The sequence below is a fragment of the Camelus bactrianus genome, chromosome X, assembly GCF_048773025.1.
Source record: "Camelus bactrianus isolate YW-2024 breed Bactrian camel chromosome X, ASM4877302v1, whole genome shotgun sequence".
NCBI lineage: Eukaryota > Metazoa > Chordata > Mammalia > Artiodactyla > Camelidae > Camelus > Camelus bactrianus.
Window position 1 is genome coordinate 117,150,120 of NC_133575.1, and position 25,056 is coordinate 117,175,175.

The 25,056-nt window shown below is 51.4% G+C and overlaps 1 protein-coding gene and 1 pseudogene across 3 annotated transcripts; one reads left to right on the forward strand and one right to left on the reverse strand.

Moving 5' to 3' along the window:
• Positions 1-14,267: 14,267 nt before the first annotated feature.
• Positions 14,268-14,646, forward strand: LOC123619473 (large ribosomal subunit protein eL34-like; annotated as a pseudogene).
• A 293-nt stretch (positions 14,647-14,939) lies between these two features.
• Positions 14,940-24,749, reverse strand: IRAK1 (interleukin 1 receptor associated kinase 1). Of its 3 annotated transcripts, XM_074359271.1 has the most exons (14): positions 24,510-24,748; positions 24,250-24,417; positions 24,000-24,131; positions 23,778-23,881; positions 23,413-23,601; positions 23,126-23,190; positions 22,798-22,912; positions 22,017-22,135; positions 21,282-21,489; positions 20,755-20,820; positions 19,262-19,498; positions 18,278-18,713; positions 17,697-17,840; positions 14,940-17,253 (listed from the first exon to the last, which is right to left on the reverse strand). In XM_074359271.1, exons 1-14 carry the CDS (start codon positions 24,643-24,645, stop codon positions 17,192-17,194), a joined length of 2,181 nt encoding a protein of 726 aa, XP_074215372.1. In that variant the 5' UTR covers positions 24,646-24,748; the 3' UTR covers positions 14,940-17,191. The 3 variants fall into 3 exon arrangements, with proteins under 3 accessions (XP_074215372.1, XP_074215373.1, XP_074215374.1); XM_074359272.1 differs by lacking the exon at positions 20,755-20,820 and having other exon boundaries at positions 24,510-24,749; XM_074359273.1 differs by lacking the exon at positions 23,413-23,601.
• Positions 24,750-25,056: the final 307 nt, after the last annotated feature.

A 25,056-nucleotide genomic window follows, 5' to 3' on the forward strand; every position in this document is an offset into this window, starting at 1 on the left:
AAATCAGCTAATACACTCCAAAAGCGGATTAAGGAATGAATATACCATAGCCCAATGGCGTTCATTCCAACAGTGCGGAGATGATTCATTTAGCAATTATGTTACTAAAATTAGTAATATTAATATGTCAAAGGAGAAAAACAGGACATTGGTAGATGTCAAAAAGGTCTTTGGAGCAATTCCACTCATGGGTAGCAACCCAAAAGAATTGAGAGCAGAGATTGGAACCGGTATCTGCACACCAGTGTCCACAGCTGAATTACAATAGCCAAAACGTGGAAGCAACCCAACTGTCCATCAATTGATAAATGGAGAAACAAAGTGTGGTAGCGACACACAATGCAATGTTAGTCAGTTCTAAAAAGGAAGGAAATTCTGATACATGTCTCAACATGGATGAACCTTGCAAATATTGTGCTAAGTGAGATAAACCAGACCCAAAAGAACAAATGGTGTGTGATTCCATTCTGTGAGGTTCCTGAAGTAGTCAAAGTCACAAAGACGGAAAGCAGGATGCTGGCTGCCAGGAGGGCTGCGGGGAATTATTGTCTAATGGGGACAGAGTTTCAGTTTTGCAAGATGAAAAGGATTCTGGGGATGGATGGCGGTGATGATTGCACACCAATGTGAACGATCTGAACTTAAATCCCAGTTAATGGTACAGGTAGAGATGGTCAAAATGGTAAACTTTATATATTTTACCACAATAAAAAATAAAGTGGGGGGAAGGTAATAGCTCGGTGGTAGAGTGCATGCTTAGCATGCATGAGGTCCTGAGTTCAATCCCCTGTACCTCCATTTAAAAAAAGAACATTTAAAAAAATAAAATAAAGGGTAAAAGGTATTTGATAAAATTCAAATCACTTAATAATGAAGGAATTGGAATAGATGATGTTCCAGTTAACTATGGCCGCATAACAAACTACCCCAAAACAGTGGCCTAAAATGACTCTGAGCCTCCATTTTGCTAATGGATCTGCAACATGGGCAGAGCTTATCTCTGCTCTACATGGTGTCAGCTGGGGCCAGGATGACAAGTGGGGAAGTTGGTGCTGAATGTCAGCTGGGAGCTCTGCTGGGGCTGAGGGCAGAGTGCAGAGGGCGTGGCATCTGCCTCCAAGGGTCAGCGTCTCAAGAGAGGAACCTGACTTTGGAAGCCACTCGTGTCCCTTCTGACAGACTCCATCTAGTCAAGGCAGTTGTAAAGGCCCACTCAGGGTCCAGGGGACTCCACTTCTTGATGGAGGAGTGGAAATGTTCTGGAAGAGTCAGTGCGATGGGAAATATTATTCAAGTCATTTTTGGAAGGTGAAATATGTGACAGATGATAGCTTCATAAGCTGAAACATTATTTATCATCTATCTATGTATCTATCACCTCAAGCCAAAGGGCAGTGCTATGTTTAATGGGGAAATAAAGCTGGAAGCATTTTCATTAGCCAAGAACAAGACTATATCCTGGGAGGAGGGGGAGGGTATAGCTCAGTGCGCATGCTTAGCATGCATGAGGTCCTGGGTTCAATCACTAGTACATCTGTTAAAATAAACAAATGAATGAAAAAAAGACAATATCCCCACGATCATCGTTATTATTTAACATTGACAAAGATACAAGGAACACATGCTGGAAAGGACAAAGCAAAGTTCTCATTATTGGTAAATAAGGTGATTGTACAACTGAAAAGTCCAAGAGAATCAAGTGAAAAAGAGTTCTGAAAAACAAGCAAATGCAGTCAGTTGGCTGGTTACAAAATTAACACCGTACCCTAAAAAGGGTGGGTTTCAATGTAAAAGCAAGTTAGAAAATGTAGCAGGGTATCCCATTCCACCCCCTCTCCTGAGGCCACACCAACAAGAAAGGCCGACCAACATGCAAGAGTCTCCCATATTAGGTCTCATCTGCTGAAGATCAGTGTTGCTTTTGGCCACCGGGTCCCACCATGGAGAGCGCCGGTCCCCGGCCTGAGGCTCTGAGCTCCAACAGGTGGCGGGAGACAGCGGTGGTGGCGGTGTGCCCAGAGGCCACCCGGAATCAGTCAGTAGTGTCCTTCTGGTCTGGGGCTGCTGGAATGGCACGTGGGGCAGGACTGGAATCTCCTGGTGAGCCCTGATTCTGGGTCTGACCTGAGGCTGGGCATTGTTTTCTCTTTGGGTTTGCCTAGTTTTAGCATCAGGTATCGCTCCTTTAACCAGTCTTTGTAGGTAGTCAACTCTTTGGAAGCATATGCACAAAATGGTTTTATTTTTACCAGTAATTGCCCCCCCCCACCTTTCCATCGAGTTGTGGTAAATCTCCCTGAAGACATCGAAGGCAGAGTCCATCACTTTTCAGGTCTCCTGTGGTTAGTCTCATTCTGGCGCTTAAAACCGATGGTGTTCATTTTCATACATTACCCTTGTATCCAGTCCAAATCGCTCTCCTGCCCAGGAGTCCATCCACCTTGGGCTCGGCCTTCTTCCTCGCCTCTGGGTCCTGTCTACCCCACAGCTCCTGCTGCTGGTGGTGGTGAGTGGTCCCTCAGTAGGAAATCTTTGTGGGTAGAGTCAGCAAGATGGCCACTTGAAACCCACCATCTCCTTGCTATGCCAGTCCCCAGCACCAGGAGCTCTGCCCCTTCTGGATGAGACAGGAACGATTCAAGCACCCCTCATCTCCAGGAGTGTTTCTCTTGGGGCACCACTCCCTTGGCTTTGCAGAGGGCAGCCCCCCACGTGCTCCCCTCCAATGTGACACCAGCCGGTGCCTCTCGTTGCCTGAGCACTAGCGTGACAGCTGTGGTGTTGGGAGGCCCAGTTCTGCTCCATTGTGATTGCACCTCTCGGCAAGCCCCAGGGAGAGGTGGCTTCCCTCAAACGCAGCAGCTTTGGACTTCCTCAAGTGAGAACTGAAACCATAGATAATCATCCAGCCTCTTATCTCCCAGTGCCTTTAGTATGCCAGGAAATTTTTGTCTAGGACGAGGAAGTTGCAAATAAGTTTATTGTTTATTTCAGGAACTTCCTGAAAATCCATTTATCCAAACAGTCAACTAGCCCTCATCAGGGTAGCAGCCCCCAGCAGAGAACAAAGGTCTGCTCATCTTGGTAGTGTCAAAATGGGGTGGGAGCAACAGTGGCCTAGGCGGGGGCTCACTTGTGAAACCTGACACTGGCATCCTTTCCTAGTCCTGCGTTAAACCATTACACCTTACTGGGAGCTAACATACCATCCTGGCCCCATAACAAACAATTCTGGGACCAGGTATCCTTTCCCATTCCATTGTTAAACTGAGAACGAAGCAAAGTACACAGGATACTGGCTCCTGGATGTATTCTCACCTGGAAGGTCAGACTATAACCCCACCTTCAGGGAGCCCCACCCCTGGGCTGTGTCCACCAATCCAAAGCGACTACATCATAACCTTGCCCTGCCCTCAGGTTCCCACCTTGAAATTGCTGTGAGGCTCTAATGCCCCAAGCCTTGCTGCCAGTTTCCTCTGTGGAGGCAGTGTTCTTCCTCATTGCCTTTGCAGTGAGTCCAGTAAACTCAGTTTTGCCTGATCGACAGGTTTTTCTGGCAATCATTTTGGGGAGTTGACAGCCAAGAGCTACAATTGGGAAAATGGGGGAGGGCGCCGCTTTGGTCACCTTTAGTGGCTCTGGTGGCTGCACACAGGTAGAAAGAGGCCACACACACATTCTCAATGTAGGTTGTGTTCTAGTCCCAAGTTTATTAGCCAAAGATGCAGAATTGTGTCTGAAGCCAGATGACCACACTGCACAGGGGCAGACGCAGCCCCAGAGCCAGGCAGGGGCCCCGAGTCTCATTTCTTCTGATACTCGGGGCTGACCAGGCTCCCCCAGTGGAACTGCCTCTGTGAAAGGAGAGGACAATTTGCTAACACGGGCTGTTTGCAGGTTTAGTGCTGTGGCTGGCAATTCCATTTCATGTGTGACTTTTGTTGTATTCAGTTTTTCTACTTCTTTTTCAGACAACTTTGGAGGTTTCCATTTTTCAAGGAAAATAATTTAGTCTAAAATTTCAAATTATTGGTATAAAGTTATATTTGGTATTTAGTATTTTTTTAAAATTTAATTTCCTCAACCCACAAGTAATATTCTGTTGTATATATAAAACCACATCTTCTTTACCCATTCATCTGTTGGTGGACATTTAGGTTGCTTCCGTATCTTGGCTATTGTAAATAATGCTACTGTGAACACTAGAGTGCATGTATCTTTTCAAATTTGTGTTTTTGTTTCTTTTGGAAATAAAAATTCCAGGAATGGAATTGCTGTATTGTATGGTACTTCTATTTTTAATTTTTTTGAGGACCCTCCATACTGTCCTCCACAGTGGCTGCACCAATTTACATTCCCACCAACAGTATATAAGGGTTCCCTTTTGTCCACATCCTTGCCAACATTTGTTATTTGCGGTCTTTTTGATAACAGCCATTCTGACAAGTGAAGTAAATTTTTGCATGGAAAGTACCAGGAACAAAGGTAAAGGCACATCACAAACCAGGATAGAATACTCGTAACACATATGGCTAGACCAAGAAGATGACCCCGGTAAGAGAGCCCAGTGGGCATCTGACCACAGATACGACTAGACAGCTCACATGAAAATAAATTCAAAAGGCCAATGAAGACCAATACAGGAACATCCAACCTCACTCAGACCGAAGGAAGTGCAAATAAAAAGCAAGATATGCCTTTTCACAGATTAGCTTTGCAAAGGTGAAGCTTTTGCCAATGCCTGGTGTTTTGGAGGCCACTTTGGCTCCATCTACCAAAACGAGTGATCCAGTTCCGAGGGGTCTCACTTAAAGAAAACCCTTGCCTGAGCGTGTAAAAATGCATGTGCAAGGATCCAGGATTGTTTATGGTGGCAGAAGCACAGACAGAAGAACTGGAAACCTCCTAACTGACCGCCGATATTCAGTGTCTGCCCTGCCTCTCTGTGGAGGTACAAAGGTAGTGAGACAGGAAGAGGGCAGGGCACAGCCATTCAAGGAATGCCACAGCAATTAACATCAAAATGGTGAAAGATTCAGCCCCCAGTAGGCCTTGAGGCTCAGGATGAAGAGTTAACTTCTAGTAGATCTTGAGCTTCATTATATGCTCATTGTAATATACTAACATGGTGAATAACACGCCCACAGGCACCATGGCAGTCCCAAGGCTAGCCACAAAAGGTCAAAGGGTGGGAAATGGCCAACTCCCTGGGAATCCCAGCCCCTTCCCCAGGCTACTTAGACAGGTCCTTCCACTTATTAGCATATGAAGCCACCAAGCCCATAAAACCCAGCAACACAGCGCTTCGCTGCCACCTCTCTCTCTCCCTCTTTGGAGGTAGCCCACACTCTGTCTGTGGAGTGTGTACCTACTTTTAATCTGAGCACCCAACCCCCACACCTCGTGGACTTTCTCTTGCCTTTCAATGTGTCTCTCTGAATAAATCTACCTTTACTCAACTGTGGCTCGCTCCTGAATTCTTTCCTGCATGAAGCCAAGGACCCACGCTTGAATGGGCACATCCCAGGGGCTCAACCGAAGCCTGGGACTCAACCCTTCTCATGCCCCACATCCAGTTTCCTGCATCAGTAGGGCTGAGCAGGGGGCCAGGGCGCAGGCTGTCTGCACAGGGCTGGGTGCAGGGGACAGCGCCAGCTGAGTCACGGGAGGTGGCCCGTGGTGGTTTGCTGCTCTCAGGGTGGAGATTCCAGGTGGGGAAAGTGAGAAGGGGTTTGTCTTCCTTTGTACACGACACTTCTGTACTGTTTGGAATTCTTTGTAACGAGCAGGTATTTTTAAAAGGAAAGGTTTGTTGGTTTGTTTTTTTAAACGGACTCTAAAAATATTCTCGCTAGGGGAAAAAAAAATGACTGCATGGTGGCCAGGAATGGGACGCCTGATCCCAGGTTGGCTTTGCTCCCAGCCTGCTCACTGGTTGCCTTAGAAACAGGCGGGGGGGGGCAGTTATCTAGGGTAGCCATTAAGGCAGTGACTCAGCAGAAAACTCAACCCAAGAGGGAGGTCTCCATTTACTGTTTTTGCCTGCTGACTTTCATTCTCTTCTAGAAAAGCAACAGCGAGGGAGGGTTTCTGATGTCACATTTGCTATCTGTTGAGATGATTAAAAAAAATGGAGGGGCTAGGACAAGTCGACCCTCTCTTCTAATTTCTCACCAGCTGAGCAGTGTTCCTCTGTTCTCCTGTCCCTCAGAGACCATGGTTCCCCTTCCCTCTGCCAGCCTGTCCTTTGGCTGGACTTCATATCCAGCCTCCACTTTGGGCTGGCATCCTAGACCCTCCTCCTGACAGTGTAAAGCAAGCCTCCTTTCAGGAGGGCTTACTCAAGGTTGCTACAGGAACTGATGGCCTATAGACCACGAGCAAGCCAAAAAAACCTCCTACCATTAGTGGCGAAACTCAGTATGGTTCATACACTCAACAGAGAGAAAAAGTTAAGGGGCATAGTTTGGTTTGGCTTCAGTCTGGCTGGCCCGGGCACAGATCTGACTTGAACGGGGGTAAATGGACAGCACAGTTTGACATCTGAGTGTTGTGAAGTGACCCTGCTGCATTCATGTCGACGGGACTGAGAGACCTGAATGGCGGGAGAAGAGGCTGGAGGGCTCGGCAGGGGCGGGGCCCCTGCAGTGCGATGCAGGCTGTTGGAGCCATCAGTGACAGAGCTGATGGGGGCCTGGGTGGGGCAGGGGGCAGGGAGAGGGTACCAGGCCAGTGGGAGAAATATACAATTTGGAAGAAGATAAGCTGTGTGGGTTCACTGGTGTTGGGGGTGTGAGTGTGGGAACAGGAGGAAGTAAGAATAACTTCTGGCCACGGATGATAGTCTTATCAGACTCTCACTGAGAACAGCTATAGTATTTGGACAAAATGTATATTTTTAAAGACTCATTTGAAGGCATCAGAGAACAAGCAGCAAAGGCCTGACTCAAAGTGCAACAATCCTTGAGATAAGGGTGCATGCAAGAGGCAAGGGCCAAAGTCACCCTGGCTTGTCCCCAGGCAAGAGAGGAGAGAGGGAGCGATACTTGAATAGATAGTGGCTGAGAATTTTCCCAAGCTGACAAAAAGACATCAAACCCCAGATTCAAGGAGGTTACAAACATTAAGCAATATAGATACAAAAAAATCACAGCCAGGCACATCGCAGTCAAACTGTTGCAAATCCAAGACAGAGAAGAACTGTTCAAAGCAGCTAGGGGGAAACACTACCGGCCTGCGGAGGCATCGTAATACGACTGATGCTTGACTCGTCAACACAAATAGTGAACGGTGATGGGGTGATACCTTTTAAAGTGCTGAAAGAGAAAAATTGCCAACCTGGAGTTCTAGACCCAGCAAAATAGCCTTTAAAGACGAAGGCAAAATAAATACATTTCAGGCAAAGGTTGTGGCAACTCAATGCCAGCCTGTGTGTCCTGTAAGAAATATTTCAGGGAGTTCTTCAAGGTGAAAGAAAATGACCCTGCACCTGAAAAGATGCTCAATGTCATTAGTCATTAGGGAAGCAGAAACCAAAACCACAGCAAACAAGCCAGCACTTCACACCTACTAGTAGGACAGACAGCACCAAGTGTCGTTGGTAAGGACAGGGACACGTCGTAACCCTCACACGTTCTAGTGGGGATTTAAAATGGTGCAGCCCTTCTGGGAATAATTTGACAGATCCTCAGAACGTTACACACCAGTTACCATATCACCTAGCAGTTCCACTCCTAGATTCATGAAACATGGCCACAGGAAAAGTTATACACAGATGTTCACAGCAGCACTATTCACAGCAGCCCCAAAGTGGAGACAACCCCGATTTCCTAGATTTCAGTCTAGGGATGACTGGATACACAAAATGTAGTCTCTCCATACGATGGACTATTATTCAGCTGTCAAAAGGAATGGCTGATTGACACCTGCTGCACCATGGGTGAGCCTCAAAATCATCCTATTAAGGGAAAGAAGTCAGACATACAAGACCACATTTTTATGACCCCATTTAGATGAACTGTCCAGAATAGTAAAACTGCAGAGACAGAAAGTAAATTAGTAAGTGCCTTGGGCTGGAAGGGGGACAAAGAAGGATGGGCAGTGACTGCTAATGGGCACAGTGTTTCTTTTTGCAGGGATGACGATGCTCTAAGATACATTACAGTGATGACTGCACAACTCTAAATATATGGAAGGAGGGAGAAAAATAGCTCAGAGTTACAGTACAGTGCATGCTTAGCGTGCATGAGGTCCTGGGCCCAATCCCTGGTCCCTCCATTAAAATAAATAAATAAAATTGAATTGCCTACTTTAAACCAGTGAACCTTGTGGTATGTGAATTATATCTTTTTTTTTTTTCAATGTTATCTACTTTTATTTTTTGTGGGGGAGGAAATTAGGTTTATTTATTTATCTTTAGAGGAGGTACTGGAGATTGAACCCAGGACCTTGTGCATGGTAAGCATGTGCTCTACCACTCAAGCTATATCCTCCCCACCCCTGTAAGTTATACCTTAATAAAGGCGTTACAAACCCCAGCAGATTTGCCCCAGCCCTCTTAATAAACACGTGATGTAGACAGGAACAACCTTCCCTGGGTTGCAGAGGGCCACCCGTAGCATATTTGTTACTTAAAGTTAATTCAAAAAATACTGACGTTTATGCCAGAGGACCCTAGAGGGTTGGCGGTGATGTTGGCAGGAAACAGCTGGGGCTGGATCCTATTCGTTAATGTCTCCTAGAGCGATGCTATCCTCTCATTATTTTCTTGACCCTATTTTCTGCCAAGAAATGAAGTAATTTGAGAAAGAAAGCAAGGGAGGTGGGGAGGGAGGGAGGGATTCAAGGTGGAAGAACAAAGCCCCAGGCAGGCATGTAGAGCCCTGGAAAGGGAATTGATGGGGGTAAACACAGTTTAAATCAAGACGAACTGTTTCAAACACCACCAGTAAAGCCTTTAGGGGTTTAAAAGATAGCGCCAAAAGCCAGGGGGAGGGGTAAATGTTCAGTGGGCAGAGTCTACATCAGGGATGATGAAAAAGTTTTGGGGTGCAGATAATGGTGATTGTTACGCAGCACTGTGAACGTCTCCAGTGTCAGTGAATTGTACATAAGCGGCTAACATGATAAACATTAGGTCACGTACATTTTCCCGTGAGAAACACACACACACCACCATATGGGCAATTACATTAAAATGTCAATGGAGAAACGATGCTTGCCAGGCTGGATTAAAGGGAAAAACCCAGCAATATGTTGCTTAAAAGAGACATACTGTATTTTTGAGAGTTTTGGTCTTGTTTTGTTTTGTTTTTTTGGGGGTGGGGGCTTGATTTTTTAATAATTTTTTAATTTTTATTTTTAATGGAGGTACTGGGGATTGAACCCAGGGCCTTGTGCAGGCTAAGCATTTGCTGGACCACTGAGCTATAACCTTCCCCACCCTAAAACTGTTTTTTTTTTTTGAGGTCGAATTGACATAAAATAAACTGCACGTATCTTAAAGCCTATACTTTGAAAGTTCCATCTGGGAAACCATCACCTCCAAAAGCTTCCTCCTGCCCCTGGGGACCCCCCTCCAGCCTGGCCGTCCCTGCCCAGCCCCAGTCAGCCACTGACCAGCTTTCTGTCATGAGAGATAAGTCTGCATTTCCTGGAATCGTGTCTAAATGCTTTTGCTGTCAGGCCACTTTCACTCAGCAGTTAGTCTGAGTCGGATCGTTCATTCCTTTGTACTGCTAAGTAGTCTTCTGTTGTATGAACACGCAGTTTATTCACCCAGTATCACATGATGGCCATTTGGATTGTTTCCTTGGTCTGGCTGTTGTGAACAGAGCAGCCATGAACATTTGGATACCTGTCTTTGTGTGGAGATATGAATTCATTCCTCTTGGGTAAATCCAAGAGTGGAATGCTCATATCACAGTAGAGGTGGATGGTAACATTTTAAGACACTGCCAAACCATTTTCCAAAGTGGCTGACCCATTTTATATTCCACCACTGGAAAGACAAAGGGCCCAGAATAACTGACCATCTTGAAGAACAAACCTGGGGCTTATCGCTGACAGAAATCAAGACTTTGGGGGGAGGGTGTAGCTCAGTGGTAGAGTGCATGCTTAACATGCACGAAGTCCTGGGTTCAATCCCCAGTACTTCCATTAAAATAAATAAATAAATAAGCCTAATTACCTCCCCACCAGAAAAAAAATCAAAAAAAAAAAAAAAGAAAGAAAAAACAAAAGTTAAAAAAAAAAGAAATCAAGACTTGCTCGAGGGCTCCAAGAACCAAGCTGGTGCGGTGCTGGTCCAGGGACAGCTAAAGAGACTGGTGGAATGGAACGGAGGCTAGCCGCAACTCCATGCAGACACAGCCAGCAGGCCGATGACAGGGTCGTCACAGTGGGGCAAGAGTCTTTTTACTAACTGGTGTGGGAAAACTGAATGTCCATGCAGGGAGAAAAGGCCATCTTGATGCCCACCTACCACCAGAAACAAAAATCAGTTTAATTACCAAAAAAGGCAAAAAAAACTCAGTTTGAGATAGAGCTTACACTCAAATATGAAAGGTAAAGCAAGGAAGTGTCTAGAAATCAAAGAATATCTTCATGACCTTGGAAGAGGTAAAAAACATCTCTTAGACAGAGCACAGAAAGCATTGATCAAAACAGAAAAGATCAATTAGGCTGGACTTCACTAAAATTAAGAACTGTTCATCAAAAGGCGTCCTTAAGAGTGAGAAGGTAAGCTCTAGAGTGGCAGGAGATGTCTATGGTACACATATCACCCAAGACTAATACTGTGAATATCCATGGAAGTGTTCCATATTGGCAAGGACAGCAACCCAATTACACCGCGTGCCTTCCACCGGGGAGGATCTATGGGTGGCCAATAAGCAAAGGAACTGATGCTCAGCATCATTAGTCATTAGAGAAATGCAAATTAAAGCCACAATGAGATCCCATCTCACATCTGTTAGAATGACTACAGTTAAAACTGGCTGACAATACCAAGTGTTGGTGAGGATTTGGAGCAACCAGAACGCTCAGAAACTTCTGGGGGGTGGTGGGGGGGGTAGGTAAACGGGTACAGTCACCCTGGAAAATGCCTGGCAGGATCTGCTGAAGCTGACCATAGGCATTCCTTGTGACCCAGCAGTCCTGTTCCCTGTATACAGGCATGTGCTGCTTTGGTACAGTGTCAGTCTAGCTAAGCTGGAACTACATTTCCCAGAATTCCCTTTCCTGTGTGTTCTGGCTCAGAATTTGGCAGATGGGAGGCATTTTTATGTTATGAAGGCTGCTGTGAGGCACCATCCCAAATGCCAGGCCAGATGTGTGTGTAACTTTGTGGTGAAGGGGGCAGGTCATCCTGGGGGGCCGCCTGTGTCATCAGCATTTGAATACAGTGAGACAGATGTGGGCTCTACTTGGTTTTCCTCTCCCACGAATGGCTGTCTCTCCATTCCAGAGGCCAGCCCTACTGACCTGAGGCCCGACACCAGAGGCAGAAGCAACAGCCTCACCAAGATTGCCAGGTCGAACCGTACCTGTATTGATTATTCTCACCTGTAGTGGTTCTGCCTCTCAGACTAAATCCGGATACAACACTCAAGAGAAATATGTCACTGAGCCAACCTAGTGGCTCTTGTGTGTGAGAAACTTCTCCAGGGTGACGGAAATGCCCTTGTGCCGGTTTTAAACCTGTCCATGAATCCTTTGACACTCCTCCCATCAAAAGCTGGACTGTAATTCCTTTCCCCTTGAGGGCACAGCAGAGACCAGGCCATGAAAGGTGACATAGCCTCCACCAGGCTGTCTTGAGATGGTCACTCTTACAAGCCACCCCTCGTGCTGGGAAGAAGCCACATGACCACAAGGAAGAGGCATGTTTAGGTGTCCTAGCCCCTGGAGGGTCCTCAGCTAACCACCAGCATCGACCACCAGACACGTGTGGGAGACTCCAGATGGTTCCAGCAACCAGCCTTCTGGCCACTCCAGCTGACACTGAGTTGCCCATCTGAGCCCCGCCCAGACTGCAGGTTCATGGGCAAAATAAACATCATTGTTTCAGTCCCTGAATTTTGAGGTAGCTTGGCACAGGAGATAACTGGGGTAGACTTGCATCTAAGCATGGCTGTCATGTGGCTGTAGACACATATGAAGCCAGTGAGCAGTACATGACAGTTTGTGTACTTTTCTGCCTTTAAGTTATACCTCCCTAACGAAGTCTACACAAAAAGCCTAACTTCCCAGGGTCTGGCTTGGGCAGCTGGGTAAAAGGTGGTGGCAGTGCCACACACTGAGACAGGAAGCTTGTAGCGACTGTGAATCCAGCATTCTGTTTTGTCATTTGATTGGAAACATGAGTGAGAAGCTCAGAGGAGGGTTGGGTAGAGATGTCATTTGGGAACGATCGGCAGAGAGATGATCTTCAGAGCTATGTGAATGAGTGAAGTCACTACTGGAGTGAATGGAGGTAGTGAAGAGGGTCTCCCACCTTGTAGAGGTTGGGTAGAGACAGAGGGCAGTGTCGCAGAGGTCAATAGGGGAGGGCAGTTGGAGGGGGTGTGGGCACTGAGAGGCCACTAGATTCAGCAGCATGGTCACTGGCGTCTTTGACTTCACTCTGGCGGAGTGGTCGGGTAGGAGCGAGATGAGAAGGGATTAAAGGGGGGGATGGGAAGGAAGTGAGAAATGAGATAATTATTTTGAGAAGCTTGTCTATAAAAAGGAACAGAGAATTGGGGTTATGACTGGAGAGAGGTGTTGGGTCAAAGGACTGTTTGTTTCAAGAATGGAAGCCACCAGGACGTATTTGATGAAAAGAGACCCAGGGAAAAAAAGAAAGAAAATAGACCCAGGAGCGAGGAAGAAACTGACCACGCGGGAGGAAGATGGGCTGATCTTAGGAGTGAAGAACACCTCAGAGAAGAGGGGAAAGCTGTGATTCTGGCCATAACGGAGGAACCAATACCAGAACAGTCCTTTCACTGTAAACAACTAGAAAGCCAGGCAAAATATTTCAAACAACTATTTTCAAACACTGGACAACAGGCAGGGCAAGACTGATCAGAAGGAAAACAAACGTGGTGGTCTCTATGAGCGGCCTGGGTTTCTGTCTGAGTACAGTGCAGGAAGGGGGCTCCTGAGCAGAACCAGTGCTCTCAGTTATTAGAGCTAACAAGCAAATAGTGGAGAAAAGATAGAATACCAGAAATATTTGATTAATCCAAAAGAAGTCAGGAATAGAAGAAAAAAGGAGCAAAGAATACATGGAACAAATAGAAAACAAATAGCAAGATGGTAGACTTACACGCAACCATTACATGTAAATGCATTAAACAGACCAATTAAAAGGCAGAGATTGTGAGGATGGTTTAAAAAGCAAGACTGAACCATATGCTATTTATAAGTGCACTTTAAATATAAAGACACAGATTATTCATACCAGACAAAGCAGATGTCAAAAGAAAGAACATTACCAGAGATAAAGAGGGGCATTTCATAATAAAAGGGCCAATTTACCAAGAACACAGAACAATCCTAAATGTGTATGCACCCAATTAGAGCTTCAAAACACAAGCAGCAAAATCTGATGGAACTGAAAGGAGAAGGCAACTCCACAATTACAGGTGGAGAGGGCGATACTTTCCTCTCAGTCTGGCAGAGACTTGAACACTATCAACCACCTTGATCTAATTTGACATTTAGAGAACACTCCACCCAACTGCTGAATATACACTCTTCTGAAATACACATGGAACATTCATCAAGCTAAACCAAATGTTAAGCCATAAAACAAGTCTCAGTAATCTTAAAAGAAATGCAATTATACAGAATAAATGTTCTGACCACAACAGAATTAAAAACACGTAACAAAAAGATATCTGCAAAATTCCCCAAATGTTTGGAAATTAAATACACTTCTATGTAAGACATTGGTTAAAGAAATAATCGCAAGGGAAATTAGAAAACATTATGAGCTGAATGATGATGAAAACAGAACATATACAAATGAGTAGAATGCACCTAAAGTTGTTCTCAAAAGCTTGCTTTATGTATGTATTTATTTATTTATTTTTGGTGAGAGGTGGTAACTAGGTTTATCTATTCTTAAAGGAGGTACTGGGGATTGAACCCAGGACCTCATGCGTGCTAAGCATGTGCTCTACCACTTGAGCTGTACCCTCCCCCCAGTAGAGTCTAGTTTTAAATGCTTATGTTACAAAAAGAAAGGTTTAAAATCAGTGATTTCTTTTATCCTCCTCCGGGGACGGTATCTGGAGGCATTCAGAATGGTCCAGCGTTTGACATACCATCATAGGCTGTCCTACAATACAGCCTCTAACAAAACTAGGCTGTTCCGAACCCCTGGCAATAGAATTGTTTTTGTTTATACCAAGAAAGTTGGGAAAGCACCAAAATCCGCAGGTGGCCTGTGCCCAGGCCGACTTTGAGGAGTTTGTGCTGTGAGACCTAAAGTTCTTATGAGACTGTTTAAAACAAACAAACATGGCAGCTGGGCTCATGGTGGTTCCACCTGCGCTGAATGTGTCCACAGCAGGTTCAAGCGTGCTTCCTTACAGAGGAGCAGAAAAGGTTGTGAAGGTGTCAGAAGCACAAGCACGGAGTCAGAAAGCTAAATAAAAACAAAGAAGCTTTTCTGAGTAATAAAAAAGTGAACAAAATAAATGATTTAAGGTAATACTTTAAGAAGCTCGAAAAAGATGGTCAAATTAAACACCAAATAAGATTTATTACTCAAAAATAAATAAAAGAAAGGAAATGATAAAGAGTGGAAATCAAAAAAAATAGAAAATGGAGAAAAATCAGAAAACCAAACTTTGTTCTTTGAACACAATCAAAAAAAAAAAAAAAAAAGGAAAGACATAAATGCTTAAAACTGACACGTGAAAAAACAAAATCTGAATGGCCTCATATCTAATTAAAGAAATTATATTTATAATGAAAAACCTTCCTACAAAGAAAACCCCAGGTATAGATGGCTTCACTGGTGAACCCATCAAACATTTAAAGAAGTAACAGCAAGCATACACAAGCCCTTTAAGAACACAGGAGAAGGAAACACTTTCCAACTTATTCTGAGGCCCTGACATCAAAACCACATAAAGGTATTACAAGTACAGATCAATATCTCTCATGAACATAGTTGTAGAAATTCTCAAGAGATATTAGCAAATGGAATTCAGCAATATGTAAAAGGATAACACATCATGACCAAGAATTGTTTTTATCCAAGGAGTGCAAAGTTAATTTAATACTTGGAAATCAATTGGTGGGGTTCACCACACCGACAAAGTACATCTGTGACAACCCCATAGGCAGCATTATACTTAATGGTGAAAGACAACACTTTGCATGTAAGATCGAGAATGAGGCAAGGATGTCCACTTTCACCACTTCCATTCAACTTTTTTTTTTAACTTGATATTTCTACTTCTTTTTAAAAAATTTTTATTAAAAAACATTTTTTAAATGGAGGTGCTGGGGATTGAACCCAGGACCTCATGAATGCTAAGCACACACATATTTTTTTTTACCACTGAGTTATATCTCCATCCCCCGACTTCAACATTTGACTAGAGGCCCTAGCCAGTGAAATAGGCAAGAAAAAGAATAGAAAGGCATACAGATTGGAAAGGAAAAGGCAAAACTGTTTATTTGCAGATGAGATGATTGTGTGTATAAACTACCCCAAGGTATTTACCAAAAAACTACTAGAGCTAATGTGTGAATTGAAGCAAGGTCATAGAATGCAAAGCCAATATACAAAACGTAATCATACTACTATACACTACTAATGATCAATTAGAAAGTGAAACATGTACCATTTACAATAGTGTCAAAATCCATCAAATACAGAGGGAACACTTAACAACCCGTGAACACACTGTTGGTGAGTAGTGTTGTGAATGAGCCACCAGTCTGGGGGCCTCAGTGGGAGTGGAAACAAGACTCGTCAGAGGATCTGGGGCTGGGAGGTTGGTGCTTTGATTTGGACAGTCGAGAACCCTGAGATGAAAAGCACTGGAAAAGCTCAAGGCTTTCAGTGCAATAAAGCCTACGGGCACAGCCAGAGATCGGAACTTAAGCTCTGCCGCCCCAGGACAACTTGGGCCTCACCAGGCCTGGTGCTGTGCGGCATGTAGTGTGACTCACCTTTGCAGACAAAAATCATCGTAAGCCGGGGCTACAGCCCTGGGCGACTTTCAAAGACACTCAGTCACAGGAAACCTGGCTTGTTCCTAAGAACCTGAGCCCCATTCTCTTCTTCCTCCCTCTCTCCCAGCTTCCTGCCCTCTCGGGGACTCTCATTGTCTGCGTAACACAGGCCTTGGGCCCAGTCAAACCTTGGGTAGTGGCCCCTCAGTCACAATCAGTGCCTGGGCCTGAGGCTGAGCCTGTGGCCTCTGGAGCCTGACCTGGCTGGGTGCCCATCTGGAGCACCCAGAGGTGGCCTGGCTGGTAGGCAGCCATGTTACGCTAGCCCCCACGTCCCCGGCGAAGCCTGCAGACACCGGCCTGACAGGAGCCGGCGCTAGACTCTCTGGGCTGTCTCAGAGCTCTCTTCTAGCTAGAGGACTGAGCCGCATGACAGCCACAGCCACAGCCACAGCTCACCTTTCCTTTTCCAAATTACACGCGGCTGGTAGGGCCCTGGGTCTCAGCGACTCTGTTTTCAGAGTGGCTGCTTTCCCCCAGGGCTTCAGCAAAGTCCAAACAGAAGGGCTAAGGGCTGCTGCTGTAGGCCTGGACGGCAGTCGCCCTGCCCAACCCTCGGGGGAGCTGGCTCCCCACTCTGTCCCACTGGACCTGCGGCCCCACTCTCCTCTCCTTCTTGGCTCCTGTAGCCAGCACCCTCAGGACATGCACTCTCCTTGCCATGGCCCTCCAATGACATCGGCTTTCCTCTCCTGAAAATTCTGGACTGAAGGCAGACCTTTCAGATGTCCTGCCCTGCCAATGGCTAGCAGCAGCCAGCCCGGGGGGCTCTGAGTCCTGTCTGTGCCTAAAGCCCTAGAGCAGCAGGGCCCACCACCTGCTCTCCCACGGGAGGCTGGAGCCCCTGCCCCGCCGCCCGCGAGCTGCCAATGGTTCGTGTGCCGTGAGAACTTCTGACCATGAGAACTGTGACTTCCGGGTTTGGGGGTCTAGTGCCCAGGTGAGCCGGTCAGCTCTGAGATTCATCACTCTCCTCAGGCCCCTGCCTGCGCTGCTGGTCCGGGCCCACGCCTGCAGGAGGAGGAAGAAACGCTGGTCAGTTAGCACACAGGGGGAGGTGCGCTCTGGAATCAGAGATTTCTATTCCTAAGCAGCACCCCTTCAAATATCACCTGGAATGGAATGTGCCTGCTGGGGCTTCGTATATTCCAGAAGCATGGGGGCGGTTTCTGGCACCCCCAGGCTAAGGGAAGGTGAGGGACCTGGGACAGGGCTTTGCCTAGAATACACACTTTCCCAGAGGAGGTGTGGGGACAGGCTGGGCTTCCGGCCGTCTTCAGACGGGGTGTCCTCCTCTGTGCGATCCCATCCCCTTGGGAAGCAGTGGCCTCGGCTGTGCCCCATCAGGACAAACGTTCCAAGTGGCCCCGGAGGGCAGGCATCCAGCTGCAGAGTGCACATGGGCCACCCTGGGCTCTGAGCCCCATCACCACTGGGGGTGGGTCCTGGGGTACCTGGGAGGGAGCTTGACGACAGCAGCTGCAGGCTGTCCAGGACCCCATCCTCGTACAAGGCCAGCTTCTGCAGCATCTTCTGTCGGGCTGGGTTGATGACAATCTGCGGGGGCCGCGATGATGTGGAGCTGCCCAGGAGTGAGCCTGGGGTGGAGAGAATGCCCTCTTAGCTGCAGGGGCTGATGTCCCTGGGAACTCCCTGCTGACACTGCTGGCCTCAGGAGCCTTCCCGGTCTCCAGCCTAGCTCCCTCTCTTTTGGGACAGAAATCCTCAGCGCTTTCTCTGCGGGCAGGGCCTGGAGCCCAGTCCCAGGCAGAGCCTTCCTTGTTCCTGGCTTGCAGGAAGCAAGCTCCCTGCCTCTCTTCACCCACCTGGGGGCATGGCCTGGGGAGATGAGACAGCACCAGACTGTCCTGTGTCCCTTTCCCAGGCCAGGCAGGCAGCCTGCCCTGTGACAGTAGCTTGGAGCTTGCTAAGAACAGAGTGAGCTTAACAGCAGGCCCCAGTTCGAGGTGGGGAGTATGGGGACTGTCACCAAAGGAGGTCCCTGGGCCCTCTTCCGGGCATGAGCCCCAGCTACCTTCCACGGCTGTGGGCTGAAGCCCTGGGCTGCTCCCCCAGCCTGACTCTCGGGTGGCGCCCTCTTGAGTATAGCCAGCCTGCCCGAGGGGTGCCAGTGCCCACTCGGCCGCCCCTTGCTTGGGGCTGCCTGGCTGGGCTGGGCCTGGGGGGCAGCTCAGGGTCAGGTGCCAGGAATGCAGGGCAGCAGACAGGCCAGACACGCTCTCATCACTCTCCACTGGCTGGTTGGTGCCTTTCTGAAGCCGCTCTGTTGCCTGGGCCAGGGCTCCCGAGGGCATGGCCAGGGGCTGTCGTGGGCTGCCCCTGCTCAGGGTGCAGCCAGTGGTGGAGACGTAGGAGTTCTCCTGTGGGGAAGAGGGGTGGCGGCTGGCGGCCTCTGGCTCCGGGGACGGCCCCGCCACTGCCACCTGCAGCTTCTCCAGCCTCTTGTACACCTGTGAGGAAAGAGAGGGGCACTCGGGCTGAGTGGCCCAGACATGGCCACGCAGACCAGTCATGGTCCTCATAGGAAACGGTCAAATGGCAGGGCAGCTCCAGGTCACGAATGAAGTAGAGCCAGAGTCACCAAAGCCAAGGACTGAGAACGGCTTCTCTCTATCTTCTAGAAACAGAACTTCACTGTCCTGATGGCCTTCAAATGGGGCTTCTCTCTACTCTCAACAGTCAGAGGGAAAGTGGCGGGGGCCAGGTAGGAGACATGAAAAGGCTGCACCAGCACAGAACTCCCAGAAGGGGGCGCAGTAAATGCCTTTCGCCTCTACATACTGGGCAAGGTTCAGCGGGGCTCTGGCCACCCTAAGCAGAACCAAAGGGCCAGGGCAGAGCATTGGGAGATTGTCTCCAGAAAGAGGTCTGGCAGGGGCTGTGTCTGGCTCACTACAGGGTAGGGCCAGGAATGTGGGGTTTTCAGCAGGCCACTGTCCCCATGGCAGCTGGCATCTCAATGGCTTCCTGACTCGCCCCTCCCTGCGCCCAGGACTACCTGGGTCATGGGGGGTCTCCTCTTGGCCCGGCGGTGCAGGCAGCAGCAAGCCAGCTGGCCCAGGGCTAGTCCCAGCTCAGGTGGACATGGCCCGGGCCTGGGATCCAGGTGCTTCTTGTAGATCTGGGTGGCGACTGGTGCAGCCCAGGCGTCTGCAGCCAGACCTGTTTGGAGTGTGGTCTGGACGCTTTTCAGGGCCACCCCAGCCTCCTCGGCTTCCTCTTCAACCAGGTCTTTCTGTGGGATAGACAATATGAGCGTGGCCGCCAGGCAGGGGTCATGCCTTCAGCGGCATTCCCCAGGCCCTCATCACTGACTCCTGTGATCTTTCTTTGGGTTTATTAAGTACTCACTGGGTGCCCAGTGGTGCCCCAGGCCCCAGGGATACAGCCACAAACAGAACCCCCTGAGCCTGCTTTCACAGAGCTGACTTCCTGGGAGGGGAGAGAGGCCAAGGAGCCTGAAACCAGTGGAAACCAAGGCAGAGAGGTCCCACGGGGGTTTCATCTGGGACCTGAGCAAGCAGCACTTCAGCTGGGATCTAAAGGCAGGAAGCAGCTGGAGAGGGCGGAGCCGAGAGGGAGCAGCCTACAGAGAGGCACCCTGGGTAGAAACAGGACCAGAGGCCACCCTGAGTTCTCAGAGGGGAAGGGCCAGGAGGAAACACCTGGAGCCAGCAGAGTACGGGACAGAGAGAAGGCTGGTGGTGGTGGGCCCCAGGGGGTTGTAGGGCAGGTCACGATAGTGGATTGGGCCTTTGTCCCGAGCACAGTGGACAGGTAAAGGGGCTTCCATGGTCTCTGCACGTCTTTGAAAGATAGCTTTGGCTGCGGCGTGGAGAACGAGTAGAAGGGTCCAGCAAAGGCCCCTGAGGGAGAAGTCCAGTGTGCTGCCGATGCGGAGAGCAGCCCTATTTGCATCTAGCTTGTCTGTTTCCAGGTTCTGGCCCAGATCTGCTGAGACCCGGTAATGGACACAAACGCACAGGAAATGCATCAGGTCCTAAAGCGTGAAGCACCAACATCGACTGAGTGGAAACAGGCCCAGCGGGGAGCTGGTCGCCAGCCTCCGGCCCAGGAACCAAGGAGTGAGGGTGTCCCTACAACTTGGAGCATTCATCTGTGCCTTGCCTGGGCTCCCCCAGGCCCCTGGTTCTGTTTCCCACTGCAGCTGCTGGTCTTGGCACACCAGGACAGCCCAGCCGGGGCTCCCCTCCCCTGCCCCAGCCCAGGTCGGGTCTGCAAAGGCCTACGGCATCTGCAGAAGGCAGACGGGTTTCTCCCCGGCAAGGCAAAGGAAGCCGTCTGGGACCCTGCCTACTTTCAAAGATGACTCAGCAGCAGCAGCAGCAGAGGCTGGCTTCTGTGGGGCACCGTGTTCCGGGTCATTCCACCCTCCAGGGCTACACCTGTTGGTTGCCAGGAGCAGCACCTCCCTGCCTCCCTCCACCCTCCCTGCCTGCCTTCCTCTCCGCCCTGCCTCAGGAGGCTCACCAGATACTTGGTCTGGGCACCGTGCATCCTCACGGCCCTCTGACCAGCCAGGGTCTCCAGCACGACCTGGGAAGAGGGCGAGGTTGGATGTGCAGGAGTGCCTTCCGGGATGGTGCTGCCCTCAGCCTTGGCAGGGAGGGCCGTGTGCAGTGGGGGCTGCGGGTGGGATGGGGCAGCCTGGCCCAAAGGGGCTGCTAAGGCATGGCCTCTGGTGATAGGGGCCCAGCCCTCAGCCTGGCAGATGAGGTCCGGCTCCCAGTAGGGACAGAGCCACGTGCTGTGGGACTGAAGCTTTGGCAGTTTAGAGGACCCACTTGAAGAAAAAGAATGCAAAATTACACACATGAAGTGATGTGCAGGGCCGAGGAAGCGGCCCGGGGCCAGGGACGGAGGGGCCTGGGGGTTGAAGCTCCATTAGCTTCCTGCCAGGTTGGCCTCTGGCCCCACATGGAATTCTCCAGGCCTTCCTGTCTTGACTTGGCTGCTACCCCCCAACCCTCAAGCCAGCAGAGGGCCCAGCGGCTCACCACGCCAAAGCTGAAAGTGTCGGTGTCCACGGCCAGCCGTCCCGTCTTGATGTACTCCTCGGGCAGGTAGGCCAGGGTGCCGCGCACAGTCCGAGTCCGGGCCACGGCGCTGCTCTGGCTGGGGCTGGCCCCTGCAAATCGGCTGAGACGGGCCAGGCCGAAGTCTCCCAGTTTGGGCATCAGTCTCTCATCCAGAAGGACGTTGGAACTTGAGGACGAAAGGGAGTAGTGTCAGCCTGGCCTCGGCCCTGGCCTGCTCTGTGACCCACTCACCCTCATGCCTGCCCGGTCCTAAAGAAATCGCACTGGGGGCCGACACCTTCCCACAGAAAGTGGCCAGGGCCAGCCGCTTGAGCGTCCCGGCTGCCTGGGGCTCCAAGCCAGCAGCTCCCAGAGCGCCCTATGCAGTTTGGTCCCTGCTCATCAGCAGGGCCTATCCTCAGCCTCTCCCTCCACATGTGTCCCGTGCTGGGTGCTCAGTGACCTGGGGCCCCCAGCCCTGATGTCCCAGGCATCAGGGCTGCACCCTGTCCCCCACCTGTCTTGAGCAGGAGAGGGGAGGCCTATTCTCACCGGGAACACTCAGGGCAAGGCTCTGGGGAGTGGACACCAGGCCTCGGCGAGCAGGCCTCACTGCTCCCTGCTGGCCGCAGGCTGAGAGCAACTGCCCTTGCCTTAGACTCAGCTCTTGCAGCCCTCAGGGGCCCCAAGGGCCTGGCTATGTCCCCTCCTCACCTCTTGACATCTCCGTGGATGAGACTGGGGCTGTCCTGATGTAGAAACTGAATTGCCCGGGACGTGCCCAGAAGGATATCCAGTCGCTGAAGCCAGGAGAGAGGGGGCCAGGCCTGGGTCTGGAGGGGCAGAAGGGGCAAAGGGGCAGAGGGGAGGCTGGAGGAGGGGCACCATTATTTGACCCCCCAACCCTCCCTCCACCTGTCATCCAGGGGTCTGGATGAGCACTTCACTCTCTGGGCCTCAGTTTCCCCTTCTGGGAAACAAGGAGCAAAGTCTCTGTGAGCTACTTCAGAAAAGACCATGCTGTCGCGCTGCCTTGGAAAGCACACTGAGAAAGGATGGGAGCATGGCTGGGAGCGAGCTCTCGGGAGGCCTCACAGAACCCGGCAGCCCTCCGCTCCTGAAGTTTACACATTCGTCCTGGGACAAGTAGAGTGTCCTCGGAGGCTCTCCCCCCACCTCCCCCAACGCGGCAAGTTTATCCTGAGTGCTTCAGTGCGAGGTCAAAGTCGCTCTCCCCCTGTGCAGTTAGCCCTTGTGTCTTGTGGGCACCTCACGAGATGGGACCCAGTGGCAGATCCAGACAGAGCCACCTGCTGTCCACTGCCTCCTTCCCTCAAGCTACTCTGAGTCCAGAACCCCCCTTTTAGAGGCACTATGACCTAGGCTTCCAGGCACACAGGAGCAGCAGGGAGAGGCCCCAGGAAAGAGTTCCAGGCCCGGCCTGCTGGTGGAACCTGCTCCCAGAAGCTGAGCGCCCAGGCCCCGGTCAGGCTACCTGGAGGTGGAGGCGGTCTTCCAGGGAGCCATTGGGCAGGAAACCGTAGACAAGGCAGTAGAAGCCACTCTGAACACAGTAGCCCGCAAAGTCTACGATGTTTGGGTGACGGAACCTGCTTGAAAAAGTAGGGTCTGAGCACTCTGGCCCCCAGCATCCACTGCACCTTCCATCTGGCCATCGAGGGGGTGGTCCCTCAGCTAGCCTGGGCCTGGCAGGCTTTGGGGGACTGAGGGAGCCAGGTCCCACGCTGGGCAGTCCTGGAGGCCGATGGGGCCCCGGCAAGGCTCTCCCTCTGCCCCTGGCCAGAAGGGACACCTAGGCTCACCGTGACAGCTGCTCAACTTCAGTCAGGAAGCTCTGCTTCACTGTGGTCCACTCCAGGTCTGCATCCTGCGGCCCTCAGGGAAAAGGAGGGGTGGGGGCGGGCAATGTGAGGCTCTTGCAGCCAAGGCTGCTAGCCACTCCCACTGCCACCTGTTTTGGGCCCAGAACAAGCAAGGGTCTGGGGGCCGTGAACTAGGAAACCAGAGAGCTGAAGCAGCGGGGGGAGGACCAGGCAAGTGAGGGTCTGCTAACAGCCTTCCAGGGCCTGTGCCGGGATGCTACACCCACCTCCTTCAGCCTCTTCACAGCATATACCGTGTTTCTCATCACTGCCCGGTACACACACCCAAAGCCGCCCTCCCCGATCTTCAGCTCCTCGGAGAAGTTGTGTGTGCCCTGGCAAATCTCATGGAGGGGCCAGCAGAACGAAGAGGAGTGTGCCCCTTGCAGGAGGGACAGTGGGCTCTCTGTGCTTGGCTGTGGGAAGAGACCCCAGATCAGGTGAGGTCCTGGCTCCTCTCTTTTGCCTAGGCTCCAAGCTCCCCCAACCCCAGCCACCCCTGCTGAGCTGGCTGGGGCTTCCTGGGGTTTCAAAGGCTGGGGCTCCTGCAGCTTGTCTCAAAACTTTGGGGCGAGGTGCAGGACCCACCTACCTTGGTACAGGAAGGCGCTGGCGATGGCGGTGCTGGCAGGAGGGCAGCAGAGTTTGGGACAGGGCCAAGCTCAGGATCAGACTGAGTCTGGGTACCTGGAAAAGCTTCATAAAGACACCAGTGGGAGGCAAGCAGAGACCAGTGGCAGGATCTACAGCCGTGGCCATGGTCAAGGTGGTCCTTTCCTCAGGTTCATCAAGCCCAACATCCGGGCTGTCTTACCTGGGGAGAGGAGGGTGGAGGCTGACGAGTGTAACTTCCGGGGGCTGGGAGCCTCGGCCTTGGAGGGTGCAGAGATGCTGCTGGGCCTCGTGGCGGTGGTGCTGGGGGGCAGAATCGGGGCGGGAGGGTGCCCTGGGACGCCAAGGAAGGAAAGGGATGTTAGGCCAGGCCATGGGGAGGAGCTCTGCGGTTGGCCCTGGGCGGTCCCTAGCCTGGGGGGGTCCCGGGGGTCCCGGGGCCGCGCACTCACATGCCGTGATGATGTCCCGTGCACGGAGCAGCTGCAGGTGCGTGAGGATGCGCACGAGGTCGGCCACACGGGCGTTGCGGTTGATCCAGGGCCACAGGACGCTGGCCGTGCGCTGCCCGGAGCGCTCGCAGAGCCGCAGCTCGGTCTGGTCGCGCACGATCAGGGCGGCTGCGGGGCGAGGGGCGTCAGGCCTGTGCGCCCGGGGCCCGCGCGTCCCCGGCCCCGGCCTGCCCCGACCCCGCCGGCCCGCCGCCACCCACCGAACTGGCACCAGTCAGCTGGCTCCAGGGCGTCCATCACTTTGTAGAAACGGCACATGACCCAGGGCGGCACCTCGTACAAGAAGTGCTGGGCGCCGGGGACCGCGGGGTCTTCCGGGCCCGGCCCCCCGGCCATGGCCGCCGCCGCCGCCGGGCCGGGGCCTCTTGGGGCCTCTCGGGGCCGCGGCGGGCGCGGGCCTCGGCCGCCCGGGTCCGCGGACACTGACTCACTTCCCCTTTAAGCCGGCCTCGTGCGACGCCCGGCGGGGCGGAAGGGGCGGTGCCCGGGCCCGCCGCCATTTCACCCGCCGCCGCCGCCGCCGCCGCCGCCGCCGCCGCCGCCGCCGCCTCCGCGATCCCCGGCCACACGGGGGCGCCGTGCGCGGTCACTCCCCGAAGGCAGCGCCGCTTGGCCCGGCGAGGCGGGCGGGGCTGGCTTCCCAGAGGAGGAGCCGTCTGAGCGGGGCTGAGGGATGGACGGGATCGGTTCTGAGCGGCGGGGAAAGCCGGCCTGGCGAAGGCCCGGGGCCTTCCAGAAAGGGCTAGA